The sequence below is a fragment of the Lipotes vexillifer genome, unplaced genomic scaffold (genome assembly GCF_000442215.2).
Source record: "Lipotes vexillifer unplaced genomic scaffold, Lipotes_vexillifer_v1.1 scaffold1602, whole genome shotgun sequence".
Taxonomy (NCBI): Eukaryota; Metazoa; Chordata; class Mammalia; order Artiodactyla; family Lipotidae; genus Lipotes; species Lipotes vexillifer.
In genome coordinates, this window is record NW_006796449.1 from 522,689 (window position 1) to 540,739 (window position 18,051).

The 18,051-nt window shown below is 35.3% G+C and overlaps 1 protein-coding gene across 2 annotated transcripts in view; it reads right to left on the bottom strand.

Annotated features, from left to right (window-relative positions):
* EPHA3 (EPH receptor A3) overlaps window positions 1-18,051 on the bottom strand; it is a 372,025-nt gene that overhangs the window by 80,884 nt on the left and 273,090 nt on the right. For both annotated transcript variants that reach the window (XM_007468624.1, XM_007468625.1), the window contains exon 6: window positions 39-163. In XM_007468624.1, the coding sequence (XP_007468686.1) occupies window positions 39-163 (125 nt within the window). The remainder of the gene's footprint in view (window positions 1-38; window positions 164-18,051) is intronic.

Sequence of the window (18,051 nt, forward strand, 5' to 3'; positions counted from 1 at the left end):
TCCCTACACAATTCAACCCTTTAACATTATCTCCCCACCTTTTCGTAGTATTTGACCTCATAGTCCAATATGATCCCATTAGGATGTTCAGGTTCTTGCCAGGATAAAGAAATGCTGTTTCTGGATGTCCGATCTTTCTTAATCGTCATGACAGGTGATGGAGCTGTAAAGAGACGATGGGAGGGGATGATGGGATGAGGAAAATTAATCGGATTGGGAAGGGCAGTAAAGAAGAGCAGAGAGGCAAGGGAACAAGCAAATGGAGTCTATTGTTGTTCTAATCTTTGGCAAGAAAGCACTATTTCCATTTCAAAGGCTCTTGAGTATTAATCTGGCCTCATATCAAGCCTCAGAAGCTGGATTATAGCCCTGGTACATACAGGCCTATGGAAAATGAGCTGAGATTTTCAACTGCTGGTGGACTAGTGGCAAGTGAGCATATGTTTTCAATCTGCTACTATAATGTAAGCAATGAAATATATTTGATATATTAAAAAAAGGACAAAACATCAGGACTACCTATTTGTTATAACGTTGCAAAGTTATGAATGCCAGATTCTTCAGCTCATTGGTAGCATTTTCATATGCAACTCTGTAAGAAGACTGGAATCCATTACGCACAAGGAGTCCCATGGTATCCATAGGTAATAATAATATTCAGTGTACTGTAAAATAGGTAGGATTTAGGACATAGTATAGTAGATCTTGACTTCTGACAAAAATCTCTCATGAATAAAAATATATATCAGGAAGAAACAATCTCTGCTTTTACATTTTCATTTCTTAAAAAAATATATATTTAGTAAGAAGTACTGAGGAAATGAGTACTCTGTGTCACAACTCTATAGATACATTTTGAGGCATCTTATTGGGTGATGACTCATTTGTTATGTTTTTCTATGCATTATCAAAAGTATAGAATATGAATAAAAAACTGGATCAGATATCATAGGGTCACCATTTTTTCTAATGGAAGATTAAATATGTTTTAAGAGATATACTTCAAATCCTTCCATTAAAAAGAAAAATGCATACTATTCATCAAAGTACCTTTGGTTTCTTTTTTTTTTTCATAAATTTATTTATTTATTTTTGGCTGTATTGGGTATTTGTTGCTGCGCATGGGCTTTCCCTAGTTGTGGTGAGCGGGGGCTACTCTTCGTTGTGGTGCGTGGGCTTCTCATTGCAGTGGCTTCTCTTGTTGCAGAGCACAGGCTCTAGGCATGCGGGCTTCAGTAGTTGTGGCATGTGGGCTCAGTAGCTGTGGCTCACGGGCTCTAGAGTACATGCTCTGTAGCTATGGTGCACGGCCTTAGTTGCTCCGCGGCATGTGGGATCTTCCCGGACCAGGGATTGAACCCGTGTCCCCTGCATTGGCAGGCAGATTCTTAACCACTGTGCCACCAGGGAAGTCCTACCCTTGGTTTCAAATCTCAATCTTGCTACAATGGCCAACCAAAATACCTCACTGTGGGGTTCGGTGGCATTCTGCCGTAATGCAATGCAGCAAAATAAATTACAAACATGAAACAAACAAAAATGTAGAATTCTCAGGCACATCAACTGATGAATTGTTTTCATTGCTAAAGGACATTTTTTTTAATAGATTTTTATCAAATTAAAGACTATTAGAACCCAGTTTATTTGTATTCCCTACAACAGCTAGCAATAAAGTTCCCTATATGTTGATTTGATGTTTCTATGATTATTACTTGACGACTTTTGCATCCAACCTCTCACCTAAATTGTTCCTGTCTATAAATGCCTTTCATTTTTATTCTTCACTTAAAAACAGAGCTTTCATTAAACTTGCCTTGTGACACTCTTTTAGAAAGTGTAAACCTAAACGAAAGATCTATTGCAGTACATTTTCCATCCACCTATTTCTATTATTTGTAAGATCTTCTTATGAACTTTTGTAATTAAAGCCTCATTACTTTAATGGCCAGGGGATGATTACTTAAACTTTTTCCAAAGAAAAATCTAGGTGTTGCTTTTCTGATAGAAAAGTAAAATCATTTTCTTATTCACATCTTCCTCCCATTAACGATGAACATTCTTTCATGTAACTTGATGTCATTTACCTTTTATGTTCACTTTCTGTCTATTCAATATTATTGTTTTATTTCTCAAACTGGCTTCACAATACCCGCAGCTCTCACCCCGAGGCAGTTTGCTGCTCTGAAATTGATTCTAAGCAAAGGATAAGTTATTTTGGTTATATTTAGTTGAAATTTTATAAACATATTTGAAGTTTATAAACACGTCACTGAGTTAGAAATAAATAATAGGTACATTAAATTTTTAAGAATTAATTTCTTTTTACTTACTCTAATACTTAGAAAAATCAATTTATTATTTAATCGTTAATAGAATAATTTCAGCCCCAATGACCTTGGAACCAAATTTTGCTTTTCGTACAAAAATAATGGAGAAATTCCACCAACTTTCCTCCTTAAGTAAATCCATTAATAGAATAACTTCTAATGTGTGTTTACAGAGCATTTCAAAGAAGCTGAATGTTGGAACACTTTCCTAGTAAACCCATGGAGACCCTCCCTACTTCGTTTCATATCACCGTGAACCCGATTTCTTTTTTTTAACAGTTAAAATACATTTTCAAAGAAGGTTTGAAAATGACCAGGTATAGCAACTCTCCTTAGAACAGAGGAGAGAGAAAATAATTCATTTCCAAGAACAGTTGTGAAGAAGATTGTATTAACTTTTTAATGAAAGCTTTCCAGGCTCTTTTGGGGATCTGCTTAAATTTTACGCTTCTGCACTGGGCAAGACTTTATAACTGTTGAAATTCTTCAAAGGTCTTTGAGCAAGCTGCAGTGCCCTGTTGGACTGTAATAAATAGCCTTTTGTAGTTCCACACTTAGTTAAGTAGAGGCAATTGCTTGATGCTTGTGCCACCTCTAAGTTAAATGATCCTTTTCGGATTGCTGCTTTTAGGCCCCTGTTAAGTCATTTGTTCTGCTCTTTTAATACACACCCTTTGTACTGGCTGCATTTCAGCAGTTTCAACCCAGTGCACCAGCTGAAATCCTGTTACATTTAGGTAATGATCATTAATATTTTAATATTAATAAATAATTAACAGAAATTGTTTTTCTCTCCCCTAATAAATAATTTTAAGACCTAATAAAACACATGTAGCAAGAGAAGAATTCCATGGGCACTCCACGGTATCCACGCTTTCTAAAATGTTTTCTAGAACACTTCTTAATTCATGTCTTAAAGTATAATTTATCCATACTTGCTCATGTCTTGTAATACAGTTTGTAACACTGATGAGAAACAGTGATTTTTTTTTTTTTTGGTTTGTTTTTAGGTATCGAAGAGTGATGTGTTCAAAGTAATTTTCAAAATTCATAGAAATTCTTATTTTTCTGTAAAAAGAACGTGATACAATGTATATCAATGATGCAATGTATATCTTACATTTGATTTATTTTATTCTCATTTCTCTGTGTTTTTAAATTTGTGATTTGAAGGAGTGGTGGGTAATAGTTGTACAGAATGAAAAATAAATCCTAAAATTAGAGAAATGCTTGGAAGGAGAGTGAAAAGTTACTGAGGTAGAGGAAGCATAGGTTTTCCCTGGCGAAATGCTGCTGTACAAGCTAAAATAGCAATTACTGATGAACACTTCAACAGCCCAGGGTTAAGAGATTTAGTCTGGTGACTTTTATGTACCTCAAATGATATATTATTACAATGATTCTCTTATTAACAGGAAGAAGTTGATGACTAAGTGGGTTCCTATGAAACGGGTCCAGGAATTTACACAGTTTAGTGAATGAATAGTTTTGTAGGGGAAAAAATAAATGAAGAAACTGGTAAGAAGAAAAATTAAAACAGTAGGAAGATAATAACTTTTAGTAAGTTAATAACTCTAAAGTAATGTCTGGGTGTGTAATATACATTTTTGTTTTGTTGGTATTTGAGAGGGAGCAAATATTTGATCCTTAGCTTTTGCTATTCTGAGTACAACTGGATATACGTGCTCTTTGGAAAATAAAGAAAGGAGATATGATATACTTGGTAAAGTGAAATTTTTTTTTTTAACTAAAATATTTCTTAAAAGAATACAAATACAAGAGAAAAACAGTGAAGGTTGGGAGGGAACAAGAAGCCCATAAATCATACAGTTAATCACCCTCCATGAAGGTTTTCTGAACTTTCTCCACACCACTGAAAAATTCGGAACACTCTGAATACTGAAAAATTTCTTAACTTGCGGTGTCACAGTGAACCTGCTCATGGCTCTCTCAATTCATTCTTTAAAATTTTTCTTAGGTCACGACATAGGACTTGACAGATATTTCACCCCATGTTATCTAGTAATATGTGTTTTGTGAAAGCTGGTATCAAAATGCTTTTCAATTTCTGTTCTAAGGAGACATACCTTTCTGGGAACCAAGGGTTGAATTATTCCCTGAGTATTTTCTTCCCTATTTCCAGGCCACTGTAATGGCAGTTTCTTGAATCAGAGACATGCATGACTAGTCCAGAAGATAGACAGAGAAGTATAACCCTTAATAATTCATAATTGAACCCCAGTTATTTATTTACAGAGGAAGAGTAAGATTTTCTCTCAATGTCCGCCTAGTCTGAGCCATTGATTGCATCTAATGTAATAACAGAAAAGCAAATAACAATGGGCAAGCAAAGATGTTAGGCTAAGAAAGGTTTCTATGTAAAGACATCTGGTTAGAGATGGGGCTTGTGTACCTCACAATTGGTATTTGAATCACACAATACTTGGGCATCCAAATCTACTGTCAGACGTGGAAAGGATTTATTATTTTAACTATGGTGTTTTTAAGAGGCATTTACCATTATTCTGTAACTAAAATATGACCCATCCTTAGAATCAGGAAGTCAAAACTTCAAAATTCAACTCTAAGGATCTGGTTTGGTTCGTTTGTTTTTATTGGGACTTTTCTCTTTCTGGGTTTGGGAATTTCTAATGAACCTCTAAGGTATCTCTGTGGTTTAGAGATTGGACAAGTTAAAGTAATAAGAAAAAAAGGCTCAGTATTTCTTTTTCTAAGGGAGCCAAAGCTTTTAAAAATTATCTCCATGGGAAAATATCATTGAGTAAATGGTTGAAAGATTTTTCCTTTGAATCAGGCATGCCTTTAAAAGCATGCCTCTCTTATTATTTTGTACCATTCATTACAATGCCCACTTAAGAACATTTCCTTCTCAGTTTTTATTCAGAAGTGGACATTTCTATAAAGTCCAGAAACACTCTTGAGTTTGAATGAGCATAATCATTCATAGCTTAATGTTCTCCATCTTACCACCCCTATCCTGATTTCCCCAACTTGTTCTCTGGAATTTCCTGTTTTGATCCCAGGACTCACCATTTTTACAGCCTACCAGTTTGAATTTCAGAGTTATACTTCTTTATATATTCTTCCTCACCAATAACACTGCATGCCAATCAGCTTCAGCATCTGAAAGCCGATGAATTTTCTTTCTACCCAGTTATAGTTTTTCCAGCCCTGCTTCAGTTAAAACCATTGCCATCTTTCACGTGCATTGGATTCTGTGCCTCTCATCTCAATCTTTCCAGAACTTCCTTCAATTTTCCACACATTTTTGATTATTTATCATTTTATAAAGCAAATGAAACATTAATCGTCTTCTCCTTCAAAACCTCATAATTTCAAATCAGTTTTCCTAAACTTGTTAACTAAAAAATAAGTTTCAAAGAAAATGTCTAGCAATCTATATTTTGAAGAATTTGATGTCAGAAATCTCTTAAGATCACACATTTGGGAAATTCTGGACTACAATTGGATATGTAATTTGAAATTCATTACATTATTATTTAAGATACCTCATTAGACTGTAACATACATACCAGATTTATCATTTATTGCTCGCCTTTCAAACTAAAATTCTAAAGACAATTCCTTAGGCCACTGACTACAATTGTACTTGTAATATACTCCCTGTCTGGAACACTCAATCTCTTCCCTTTTCCACTGGAAAAATCTCTTCTACTCATTATCCTTAGAAAGGCATTGCTAATATACAACTTTTTTTGAGTCCCTTAGGCTATAATCAGCTGTTCTGATATATAGTATAGTTGTTCATTCTCTTATTATTTAGCCCATCTCACTGTGTTGCAATTATACCATTTGCTTACTAGTGTGTCTTCCCAGTAGATTGTAAGTTCCTCAGAGTCTTTAGTGCCTAGATTCACACCAACTGTACATAAATCTATTTATTCAGTTTGGTTAGCTTTGCAAAAAAATGTGCAATATATTTTGTGACTAGTTCCTTTGAAAGATAATCCTATTTAACTCCTGATTTATTATTAAAATAATAAAATTCAAACAAAAATGAAAATTATAAGATGTTAAACAGATACCTTTTTCTGTAAAATTATATCATTTATTTTGTGTAGTAAAGAGATAAATAATTTTCTAAACTGAATCAATAGTGCTGGGAGAAAAACATTCTAAAATGTATACATTGAAAGTAAATTTTGAGCAAGATCTCTCCAGAGGGGAAAATTCTGGTCAAAATTTTAGGCTTCTTAGTTCTAAATTTCTAAAATCTTTAAAATTTTCATTATTAAAATTTGAATACCCCAGAGTAGTTTTAAAGAGTGGAGAATGCAGTTAAAATGTATAATCTCATTCCCATCTCAGCATGGAGCAATAAAAGAGAAAGAAAAGGGTAGTAATAGAAGGGTTCATTTCATAGATGTTTATTGCATGAATTCATCAAAAGAGATGCTGTTTTTCATTTTTCAATTGATCTTTAACATTAAGTTCTCCTTCTTTTAATATCATTCAATATCCTCTTACAATTGGATCAATCTTCAATACGTTGTTTTAAAAAAATCTAGTTCTTCCTCTCCTTCACTCTCACACTACTACCATACTTATCACACTTCTGACACTTCTGGTCAGCAAATGTGTAGGTTTCCTCACACTAATCAATTCTGATTTGGTTTCCTACAATTTAACTCAATTTTGACACTATTTACTTGCAAATAGTGTCATATTCCACACGTTAAAGGCTGAATCTCACAACCCTGCCCCTCACCTCAGATGCTAATCACAATTAGAAGCTTCCCAGGTTACCCACAATTTCTGTGTGACCTGGCTACAAATTGGAGGTTCCCATGACCCTCTGCTCTGGTTCAATTAATTTGCTAGAGTGGCCACAGAACTCAGGGAAACACGTTTACCAGTTTATTAAAGAATATGATAAAGGATACAGAAGAACAGCCAGATGAAGAGACATAGGGCAAGGTCTACCAGGCTCCTAAGTTCAGGAGCTTCTGTCTCTGTGGAGTTGGGGTGTGTTCACTGACGTGGAAGATCTCCTAACCCCATACCATTGGATTTTTATGGAAGCTTCATCACGTAGGCATGATAGGTCATTAACTCCATTTTCAGCCCTTCCCCCTTATCAAGGGAATGGGGTGGGCTGAAAATTCCAGGCTTCTAATAAAGGCTTGGTCTTTCTGGTGAGCAGTCCTCCTCCAGAAGACATTCAGGAGCCCACCCAGAGTCACCTCATTAGAACAAAAGACACTCCTATCACCCAAGAAATTACAAGAGCTTCAGGTGCGTGGTGTTAGGAACTGGGGTAGAAGACAAAAGGACAAAAGATGTTCCTAGTACTCTTATCACTTAGGAAATTTTGAGTTTTAGTGGCTCTGTGCCAGGACCAGGAGGCAGAGACCAGTATATATATTTTCTATAATCTCCATATGTAATATGGCTTTGAAAATCTATGGGGGGTAATCATAGGTTTCTAGATATAATTCTTCACTGTGAAAGAGGTTAATATTGACACATAGCTATTTTTAAGGGTTTTATTATCCACTAAGAGTTAAGTCTAAAATTAAAAAAATCTTGTAGGTAGGAAATAACAGAAAGTAGAGCAAATAAAGATTTCTTTTAAAACTAGTTGTCTTTGAAAAATGCAGCATACCAGCAAACCTGTCCTAAAATATTGAGATTCCTGGAGACATTATATACATTTATAGCATCAGTACATTTTAGAAAAAAAATAATGTTCCTTGGATTTGCTGAGATATTCTACAATATTCTTCTCTTTAAGTCCTTCGAAGAGCCATGAGTACTCTCAACATGCCTGTAGTCTCTGAGTCCAGTGAGCCCTAATCAAGGACTTCATGCATGTACAAGGCACTGAAAATGGCAGGTGGTTATTCATCTAAATGTGTGTGTGTGTGTGTTTAGCCTAATGTTCTCTATTTACACAGATAATGTGATGCTGCTGGAGGGTCTAGCTGTCTTTTAACAGGAGACAACTAAAATTAAATTACATCTAGGGCATTCTTTACCTCCATTGATTACACATGAAGCATAAAGTACTCTCAAAATTCCTAGACTGATAGACATTGAGTTCTGCATGTATTATTTTAAACTATGCAATATTCTTTACATTATTTCTGAAAATCCACACTTCACACTTCTAAGGCCTGAGCCTAAATTTAGAAAAATGCATTCCAGAGATAATATGCATGGAAAGGATAGAATCTTCCCTCCCAGAGAGCTGAAAGTTGTCTGAGAAATTCCTCACTTCATAAGATTTCTAAATATCTTAAAATTTCCAGAAGATACAACTTGGCTTTGGGAATAGCAATATGTCTTAATCCTGAATTTTTCAAAGTTCTTCTTGGATAAGCTTCCTAGTTATTCTCTTTAGAAAATCTGCTTTGATAGGATTTTAATATCCCAAGCCTAACCAGTGTAGGATTGTAAGCTTGTTGTCTTCATTCAGCAGCTACCACAAAATAAAGACAATAGAGTAGAAACTTCAAAACCGAAGTTAATAATCCAAGTTTAAATACTAAATATGAAATCTTGGGCAAAATCAAATGATATACAACATTTAGTACAGGCAAAATTATTTTAGTATAGATATCTCCAAAGAGTGAGAGGAGCAGCTGTTGAATACAGTTAATAGGGATGTGGGGGGGAAAAGGGTGATGGTACAAGATCAAGACCAGATGAATGAAGAGAAAGCTTCAGACAAGAACTAGGCTAACCACAGTGTGAGGTTTTGTTTGTTTGTTTCAAAGGATTGCTGAGGTAGCATGTCTGTTCTGACTCAAGAGTCCTTCAGGAGTAGAGTGGCCACATTCCAGCACAGGACAGAAGGGACTAAATCTGGACTCTGGTGGTATTCTCTGTGGATCTTCTGACAAGCAGCCTGCTGCCTTCTAATTATGTGCAGCAGTGGACTTTACAACTTTACACAACTTACAACTTTATACAACTTTAACGCACCTTTGGAGCAAAAGAGGACTGTCGTTGACCCAGCTTCCGCTTTACAGATAATGGCAAGAAAACTAGTCTGTAAGGCTACCCTCTTGGGTCTTGGGTTGTTTGGTTCATGTGTTCAAGCAGAACAGAAAGGAGGAAAAATTTACAATATATTATGTATGTTATATTTAGAAAATAGACAAAATATGTACTGGACTTAAGTAAATTAAACTTTTATTCACAAATTACAACTATAAAAGGAAAGGGGGCACTGATAGAAATATTCTGTATTTTCACAGGGGTAGATATGTTTATTAAAAGTCACTTGATTTTCCTTACAGTTAAGATAATTCACTATATATAAATGTTACCTCAATTTAAAAAGAAGTAAAATATATGATTTGCATAATTAGGTCTTAATATTGATATGTCACACTATTAACTATATTTTCCTATTTTCTGTATTCTTTATGCTCTGGCATCTGGAGCCTTGCTGACCAGGGATAGGCTGCCTCTCCCAGGGTTAGCCAATTCCTAGAAATGGCAAAGACTGGCCCAAGAGTGTGCCTCTCATACTGCAAACTAATCAACACATTACCTTCTCCATCTGGCTCTTATGCTCTACCAGGAAATATTCCTCTGCCCCAATCATCCTAAAACCAGGTACCAGGAAACTAGAGAAAGTCCTTATACCTCACAGTCTACTGCTGAAATTATTCAAACTAGCCAATCCTAAGTATACTTACCTTATCTCCCCTTGCCTTGCCTTTCTTACAAAACCACAGTAAAGGCTCTTGCCCATGATTTTTCCTTGCTCCCTCTACCTCCTGACTGACCCTGGTGTTTCTCTGCGTGGTCCTCCAAGGTATGACGTGCCCCTTCCTCTTGGGGACCGTAAACAACAAACTACCTTTTCAATAGCAATTATTTCCTTAATCTGCTGCCCTTACCATACCTGAATAATAATAAAAATTACATTTTAAAATAACCACTGTAGTGGAATAGCATCTAGATGTTTTTTCAAACAAATAAAAGACCTCTTCTTGACAGACAGCTAATGAGTATCTAAGGAAATACCTGGTAGGCACACAGTCTTGCAGTAATTATTTTTTTCTTACTTTATTCAAACCCAGAAACTGCTATGATGCACTGTCTTTGATGTTTAACCAACACTCAGGTTTAAAATCTACCCGTAGAAGCTTTGATAAAACACATTTTTAACCTATTATGCTATTTAAGGGAGAGGTACTTCTGCAATTATAGGCTTTCTACCTGTTGGACACCAGTATCTCTGCCCATTAAATCCATGATTTTAGTCAAACTTCGTTGTTAGTTAGATACTAGACACTAAATCCTAAGCTGACATCCTTATCTGGACCTGCTCTTAGTTGGTTTCGTTGAGGCCCAAGGTAAATAATTTTGTTCATTCTTTGCTGGATCCTTTCATTTTTATAAGTAAGAAAAGAAGACAGAGAAAATGATTTCACAGTGTGTCAGTACAGAATTCCTTAAGGCACCACATATAAACACTCTTATAGTAGGATTAGTTGGGGTTTGTGTCACAGGTAATAAATAGCTAACTTTAACTGAGGTACTGAAATTTGAAACATGTACACGCACACACAGATTTATGCATGCAGGCCTTTGTATAAAATCAAGTCCAGTCCTACAATAACTTCACTCTCACTTATATATGTTCTTGGTTGAGTGAGAAATTGATTTATTCCTGAAGGAATGACAATTGTCCTTATAAGTATCATATCCATGAGTGAGCAACCATTACTTTACTCTTCACTGTTGTATGAATCATGAATTTTTATAATGCATTTTTCCCCCGTAAATGTACACCATAGAAGTATATGTTGCATCTAAATAGTATTGATCCTGTGTGTGGAAGCAGAAAAAAATGTTGAGAAATTCTACTTAGCATATGGCTTGTATAGGCCTGGCCTATATGGCTTGTGTATGCCTAGCAATTCTACCTTGAGTGCAACAGAGACTAACTGAAGCAGGGAGGGAGGTCCTTTTTAGAAATCATGTAGGTTGATCCTTTCCTTTAGGGAAGTAAAAGCCCAAACCTCCCATAACAGGAAATCTGCAAAGTCTGGTCAAATATTTGGAAATCAGATTTTCAAATTAACTCAGAGCTATCCAATTTACTTACATACAGAAATTCTCATTGGCTTGAAAAAAATGGGAAAAGGGAGTATTCCAGAAAAGAGAACATTTTTGATGGGTCATTATATAGAATGTAAAATGTTTTGATGACAATAAAATCATCTTTCTGAGTAGCCCTACTTCCATGTTGCTTTTATGCTAGGAACTAATTTATAATATAGATATACTCTTAACATAATAGTCTTTATTTGTTAATTCTAAAGAAGTCACCTGAAAAAATTTTAAGTAATAGGAAAAGGCTAAATACACTTAACTATTACATGAATCCTAATATTCACTTCTGCATCATCCCAAACCCCTGATCAATTAAAATTTAACTAATTAATTATTAAAAAGAGGCTGTGTTTATTAATTTTTGTAGTCTAGCTGTCTGTAAGATGCAGGTGGGGAATATGCCAGTTTGAGTGTTTTGCATATTTATATAAACAAAATGCACATCAACAGAGACTTACAGAGTCTCCAAAAGCAATTATGCCTGCAAAATTTCTCTTTTGGCTGTAAAATTTGCATTGCCCATGCTTGCACTTACTAAGACACTTCCCAAGCAAATTCCCTCATTCTTTGTCCCCTATCACTTGATTAAGAAATACAAACATTTAGTTGCCCTAAATAATATTTCATTCTCCACCGAGATTTTTAAAACTGTAAGCAGAAAACAAAGAGGAAATTGCAGAGGCAGACTACCTGCTGTTTAATTTCCATGATGCCTGTGGCCTGACCTCTTTAGTTCCAGGCACAGGATTAATTAATCTAAAGAATTTTTGTCAAATACCTTTTTAGCTAGCCATGAATTTGGGAGTAATGCTAATTCTCAAGTCCATCCAAATAAGGAAAGTGCATCAATACATAGTTTTGCAATTATGCAAACTTCACATAATTGACCTTAGAATTTTTTTTTTTTTTTTTTTGCTGTATGCAGGCCTCTCACTGTTGTGGCCTCTCCCGTTGCGGAGCACAGGCTCCGGACGCGCAGGCTCAGTGGCCATGGCTCACGGGCCCAGCTGCTCTGCGGCATGTGGGATCTTCCCGGACCGGGGCACGAACCCGTGTCCCCTGCATCAGCAGGCGGACTCTCAGCCACTGTGCCACCTGGGAAGCCCTTGACCTTAGAATTTTGAGAGCTGGAGCAGATTAATTTTTACATGCCCCATAAAAATTTTAGCACATTAGAAAAAATGGCCTTAAATTGTTCCATTTTTGGATTGCATAAAAAAAGCAAAAAAGAAATTATGCAGGTACAAATATAGTAATACTTGTTTCTTTTAAGAGTTTGGCTTTCATTTCAATGTTTATATTTGGGTTCCTGCATTTCTAATTCCCAATAGCTGACAAAAAAAATTGTCTTTAGTCTACATAGAACAGTTCTCAGACAATGCTGCATAAACTTCAGATTTTAGGGGAGAGACATTTCATTTTAACTGAGGTGTGGAAAACTTCTAAACATTCATTCCCAAGCTTGTGAACTGAACTTAAGTCACTTTGTGTTGAGTTTTATTTATGAAAAAATAAATTCAATGTAAAGATTCAAATTAGAATTATATTTTAAAACTGAGTTAAAAATGCAGTGATGAGTTCATCATCATTACTTTTTGGAGGGCATGAAAATATTCTAAAACTGATTTATGGTGACAGTTGCATCAGTCAGTAAAATTACTGAAGATTATTGAATTGTATATTTGAAGTGGGTAGATTTCATGAAATGTAATACCTCAATAAAGTTATACAAAAAAAAGAATAACCTGAAGTAAAAAGTATGCATTATTTACCAGAATTGAGAGGTGGTTAAATTAATTGCATGGCTTTGAATGATTTTGAACTTTTTTTTTTTTTTTTTTTTACTGTGCTCCATATATTTTATCTAATTTTCAGACTTGTTTGTTGAAAAAAAAAAAAAACCCGTATAAATTATTATACAGACAGGATAACTGGCCTGGTCTGTCAGATTTCTTCTAGAATTAAAAAACAAAAAGCCAAGGATCATTATTATTCACATTGCACAGTCTGTGGTTTAGCTTTAGAAACATGCTTTTCAAGTTAAATTTACTTCAAAATGCACCTAGCTAGAAGAAAAAAATGAGGGAAAAATGCTAGAGGCAAAGCAAACTTGAGGTTGTGAAATCTGGCAGTCCATTCTCCAAATGCGACTGAGTTTTCCTACCCCTGTTACATTTTAGGGGGCTCACAGTTGGTTTTCATATATGCGTTTACAGATCTGTGTACACATCTTGCTTTCCTGAATGGCTAAAGTATGGTACTTTTACTCTTTGTTAACCTTAGAAATAACTGACTGTCAAACTGATTTGGGGCTCTATTGGCTTGGTTTAATCCTCTGAAAAGGGATCCTGAAATAAGAATCCTCTAAGACCAGATGCTGGGTTCTAAACAATGTATAGAATTTGCAAATAGGTACATGTGGAATGAATATTCCATTAACATTTGTGTTCAATATAAAGTATCCAGTGCATAGGCAATTACACATAATAAAATGTTTGTGTTCTCTTCATTCATATTGTTTTTAAATGTACAGCCATAGGTTGGGAAGTGCTTTAGGTAATTTACCACTAGCTTTCTTGTGAAATGGTGGATCCTGAAATCAGATAAGAAAAAAAAATCAACCCAAGTAAAACAAGTTTTGAACAACAAAAAAATGAGCATGTCCTTATTGCAAAATCCATAGCAATTAAGCTTATAATAAGGGAAGTGACTACCAGAAAGACAGACACAGAAGGAAAATTGTGAGAAAAATTTTCCAACACATTCCATGAAAAGTTAGCAGGGTTTTACAGGAAACAATCAAGTGATTGTAGAAAGAAAACATGCAACCAAAGAATTTATTCAGTTAACATCTATAATTTTACAAAATAACATGTTCAAAGTCATTTTTCTGAAGACAAATTAAAAGGCTCTATGGACTACAAATTGCTAACTATCAATGTTCATGTAAGGAAATGACGAATCACATTGATGACAAACTATCCCAAGAGTGGCTGCTGCAAAAACTGGCAACTGAATACTTAATGTCAACTTTATTGGTAACTTTGAAAACTTAAAGCAACACATTATAACCCAAATATCAGTGGAAAACATGCAATATAGAGGAGACTATGTTTGTATTATTAAATACGAACATAAAACCACAAAAAACTGATGGATACAAATATTTTATGAAATTTGAACACAAATTATTTAAATCATATGAATCATCAGATCCAACACCAGTGAGAAAACTATATACCCATAGTTGATATGGAATGGAAGAAAACTGATGAAATGTAAAACCTGAATGTACTAGTTTTAAAAATCCAACACAAAAAGACTTATTTATATGTACACTCAATATATATCTACCATCATATATATGTGTATATACATGTACACATACCCTATGTAAAGCTCAATTATTGATACTTTTATATATTAGATTCACCCATTATTTTATTTAATTCTAACAGCAATCTTAAAAGATGGGAGTTTTTCTGATTTCAAGAAACAAAGGAAACCTAGAATTAAAAATATTAAGACACTCAACTAAAACATTAGCAAATTGTGGCACTCACATTCATTTTCACAAACTTCTCTCATTTCAATTTTACCATTCATACTTTCCAGTTACACTTCATAATATAAGCAATGAGATAATTTCTATTTAAATTTTACAGAAGATAAAATTTATCTTCTATAAAAGTACATTTTTTAAATAAAGTAGTGACTAGTATTTAATCCCATACTCTTTCTCTTTCCTACTGCCCTACTGGAATAAGACTAAAGATATATTCAAGTCGTTCCTCTAGAAAGACACTTGAGACAGCAGAATTTTATACATCATTTAATAAAGCAACAATCCTAGTTAGTCTTACAGTTCTCCTTATCATGGTTCTAAGGTCCTTCGTAAATTAATAATGTAATAAATACTATTTTCATGTTCCTTTTTGCATATATTTGATTAATTCTTTAGTAAAAATCATTAAATATCATAAAATGATTTCATTCCAGAGAGGCTGTGTGTCTATCACCTGTCAGGTATGATGGAATGGTTAAAGCAATGTAAAAGGTGGATGTGGAGCCCACCTTTATGGAGATGGAAAACATTCTCATCACTAAAATTGGATTTCTTTACAAATTACTACCTGATACCTTCTGCTCCCCTATATGCATATGGAACCTATCATCTCAGTTAAAGACTAGCTGATATGAAGTACTCCAAACCATTCAATACCTAATGAGCATATTTTCTTGGTGTCCCAATAGTATCCCTTTGGAATTTACTATTGTAGGGTAACTTTCCTATTTCAAGCTGCCAGCATTTCACTCCATTTGACTGAGGGCTTTCTTTGGCCATCGGAGTCAGCTCTGCCCAAGCACTTCAGGCTGGAAGTTCTAAGAATTAATACTCTTTCAATTCATTCTCATCCTTGGGACAGCCTCAGTCAAGAACAGATAAAGCTTGGATATTTATACCTAGAGGCCTTATCTTCTGTTGAATGGCATAACTCTGAAGCAAATGTTCTACACTGACTCTCACATTTCAGCAGCAGAATTAAATTCCAGTCTTCCACAGGGTAACTTGACCAATATCTGACCTTTCATAGGTTGCCTTCCTTTCCCTGTTTTATTTTCATACTCCCCTACCTGTAGAAGAAGCCAAACTAAGGCTTCTAGAAGAAGAAAAACTAAGACACCTCAGGTCTCTGAAGATACTCAGAATATTTATGAGAGCTGAGACCATCTTGAACTCTATTTAGATTTTCAAGACATTTACACAGTTTGTTTCTATTCTAGTTAATAGCAAATACTGTCATTAGAAAGTCTCAGTATCCATTGGGTTTTTGTTTAGGGAAACCAAACACAGACACACAAACAGATATAACAGGTGCGGTTACCCAGAGCTAATATACACACACACATATACACACTCCTACCCCAGCACAATCAATGCCTCAAACTCACTCCTGAGAGTTAGAAGTTATAACACAGATATTAGAAATTACTTGAGTAAGAGGACTACAGTTGCTACAGTGGGATAAAAAGATGGTTTGTGGTGTTACCTAGAATTTTAGTGGCATCATTTTTGTTCAATTAGACCTCTACTTTTCTATCTACTCTAGGTAGAGGTAACTCTTTTGGACCAAATGGTTAGTTTTTTGTTTTTTTGTTTTGTTGTGTTTGGTTTTTTTTTTTTTAATCCTGTCCTTCTATGCTCAGAATACAGCATTCCCAAGTTAGAAAAGCAGAGCTGCTTTGTTATTTAGCCATTCTTGGATATTCGTAGGTCAATACCAGACGTATCATGACAATGGGCCCTCAAACAGGAAGTAGGCATCACTATGCACACCAGACCCATGACATTTTTTTAAATGGAATACAGAGAACAGAGCTCCTCTGACCTGCTGAAACTTGATTTCCTGTTCTTTGATAACATTGCTAGAATATCTCATAGCTTCCTGTTAACTTTCAGTTATTAATGCCCAGTGTACACCATTATAAAACATCAATATCCTGGGTGAGAGAAAAAACTTTGCACTTTTATTCCTTCTTTCTCTCTTCTGATGTTGGGGGCACTGTGTAGAGACTGTGGAAAAATGAAAAAGTTTATACTTACTGTGCACACAATTGCACTGTATTTATTGAGTCCACTGTTTTCTTGGCTGATACCAGACATTGGAATTGTGTGCTGGCTCCCTACAGGCACTCGTGACTTTTTCAGAGGACTCTGTAGGTCTCAACATTGCAGGGACCCATTTTGAGCCATTTAAAAGACCTTCGAGAAATCTGGTCCCATCTGTTTGCAGTTCTTTTATTTTATTTTATTTTTTTTTTGCGGTACGCGGGCCTCTCACTGCTGTGGCCTCTCCCGTTGTGGAGCACAGGCTCCGGACGCGCAGGCTCAGCGGCCATGGCTCACGGGCCCAGCCGCTCTGCGGCATGTGGGATCTTCCCAGACCGGGGCCCAAACCCGTGTCCCCTGCATCGGCAGGCGGACTCCCAACCACTGCGCCACCAGGGAAGCCCTGCAGTTCTTTTTGATTGTGGTATTGATTGTGGTATTTGATTATGAATTTTTGTCCTATTTTGTGATTTTATTTGCCAATTTTCAAGCAACTGAAAAATACCTTGCTGAACATCTTATATGTAACTAAATGTGTGTGTGTGTGTGTGTGTGTGTGTGTGTGTGTGTGTGTGTGTGTAGTATGTATAACTGTATATATTTTACCTTTTATTTTGGAAACTAATTTTTTAAAAATCTTTGTTGTCTTAATAGATACTGACATTTATTATATATAGTATTATATATGATACACATATCATAATAATTGCACTGAATGACTATCTCATCTTAGATACATCTCACATTCTTACATTCTTGAACCCAGGATGAATAAAACCAAGTAATGACACCTTCTCCAGCCTACACCTCTCAAAGCCTTACAGAACTCAAGTTAGTTTTATGTTGGGGTAACATGTTACAGAAGCCCACAAACAGAAGCCTGTACTTGGATTGAAAGTGAGGTAAAGTATATCTCTGAATAAATCTTTCCTGTCAATTCACATGGTGAATGAAAATTAGAGTCCAGTAGGAATCAGAGAAAGAGGCAGACAAGTA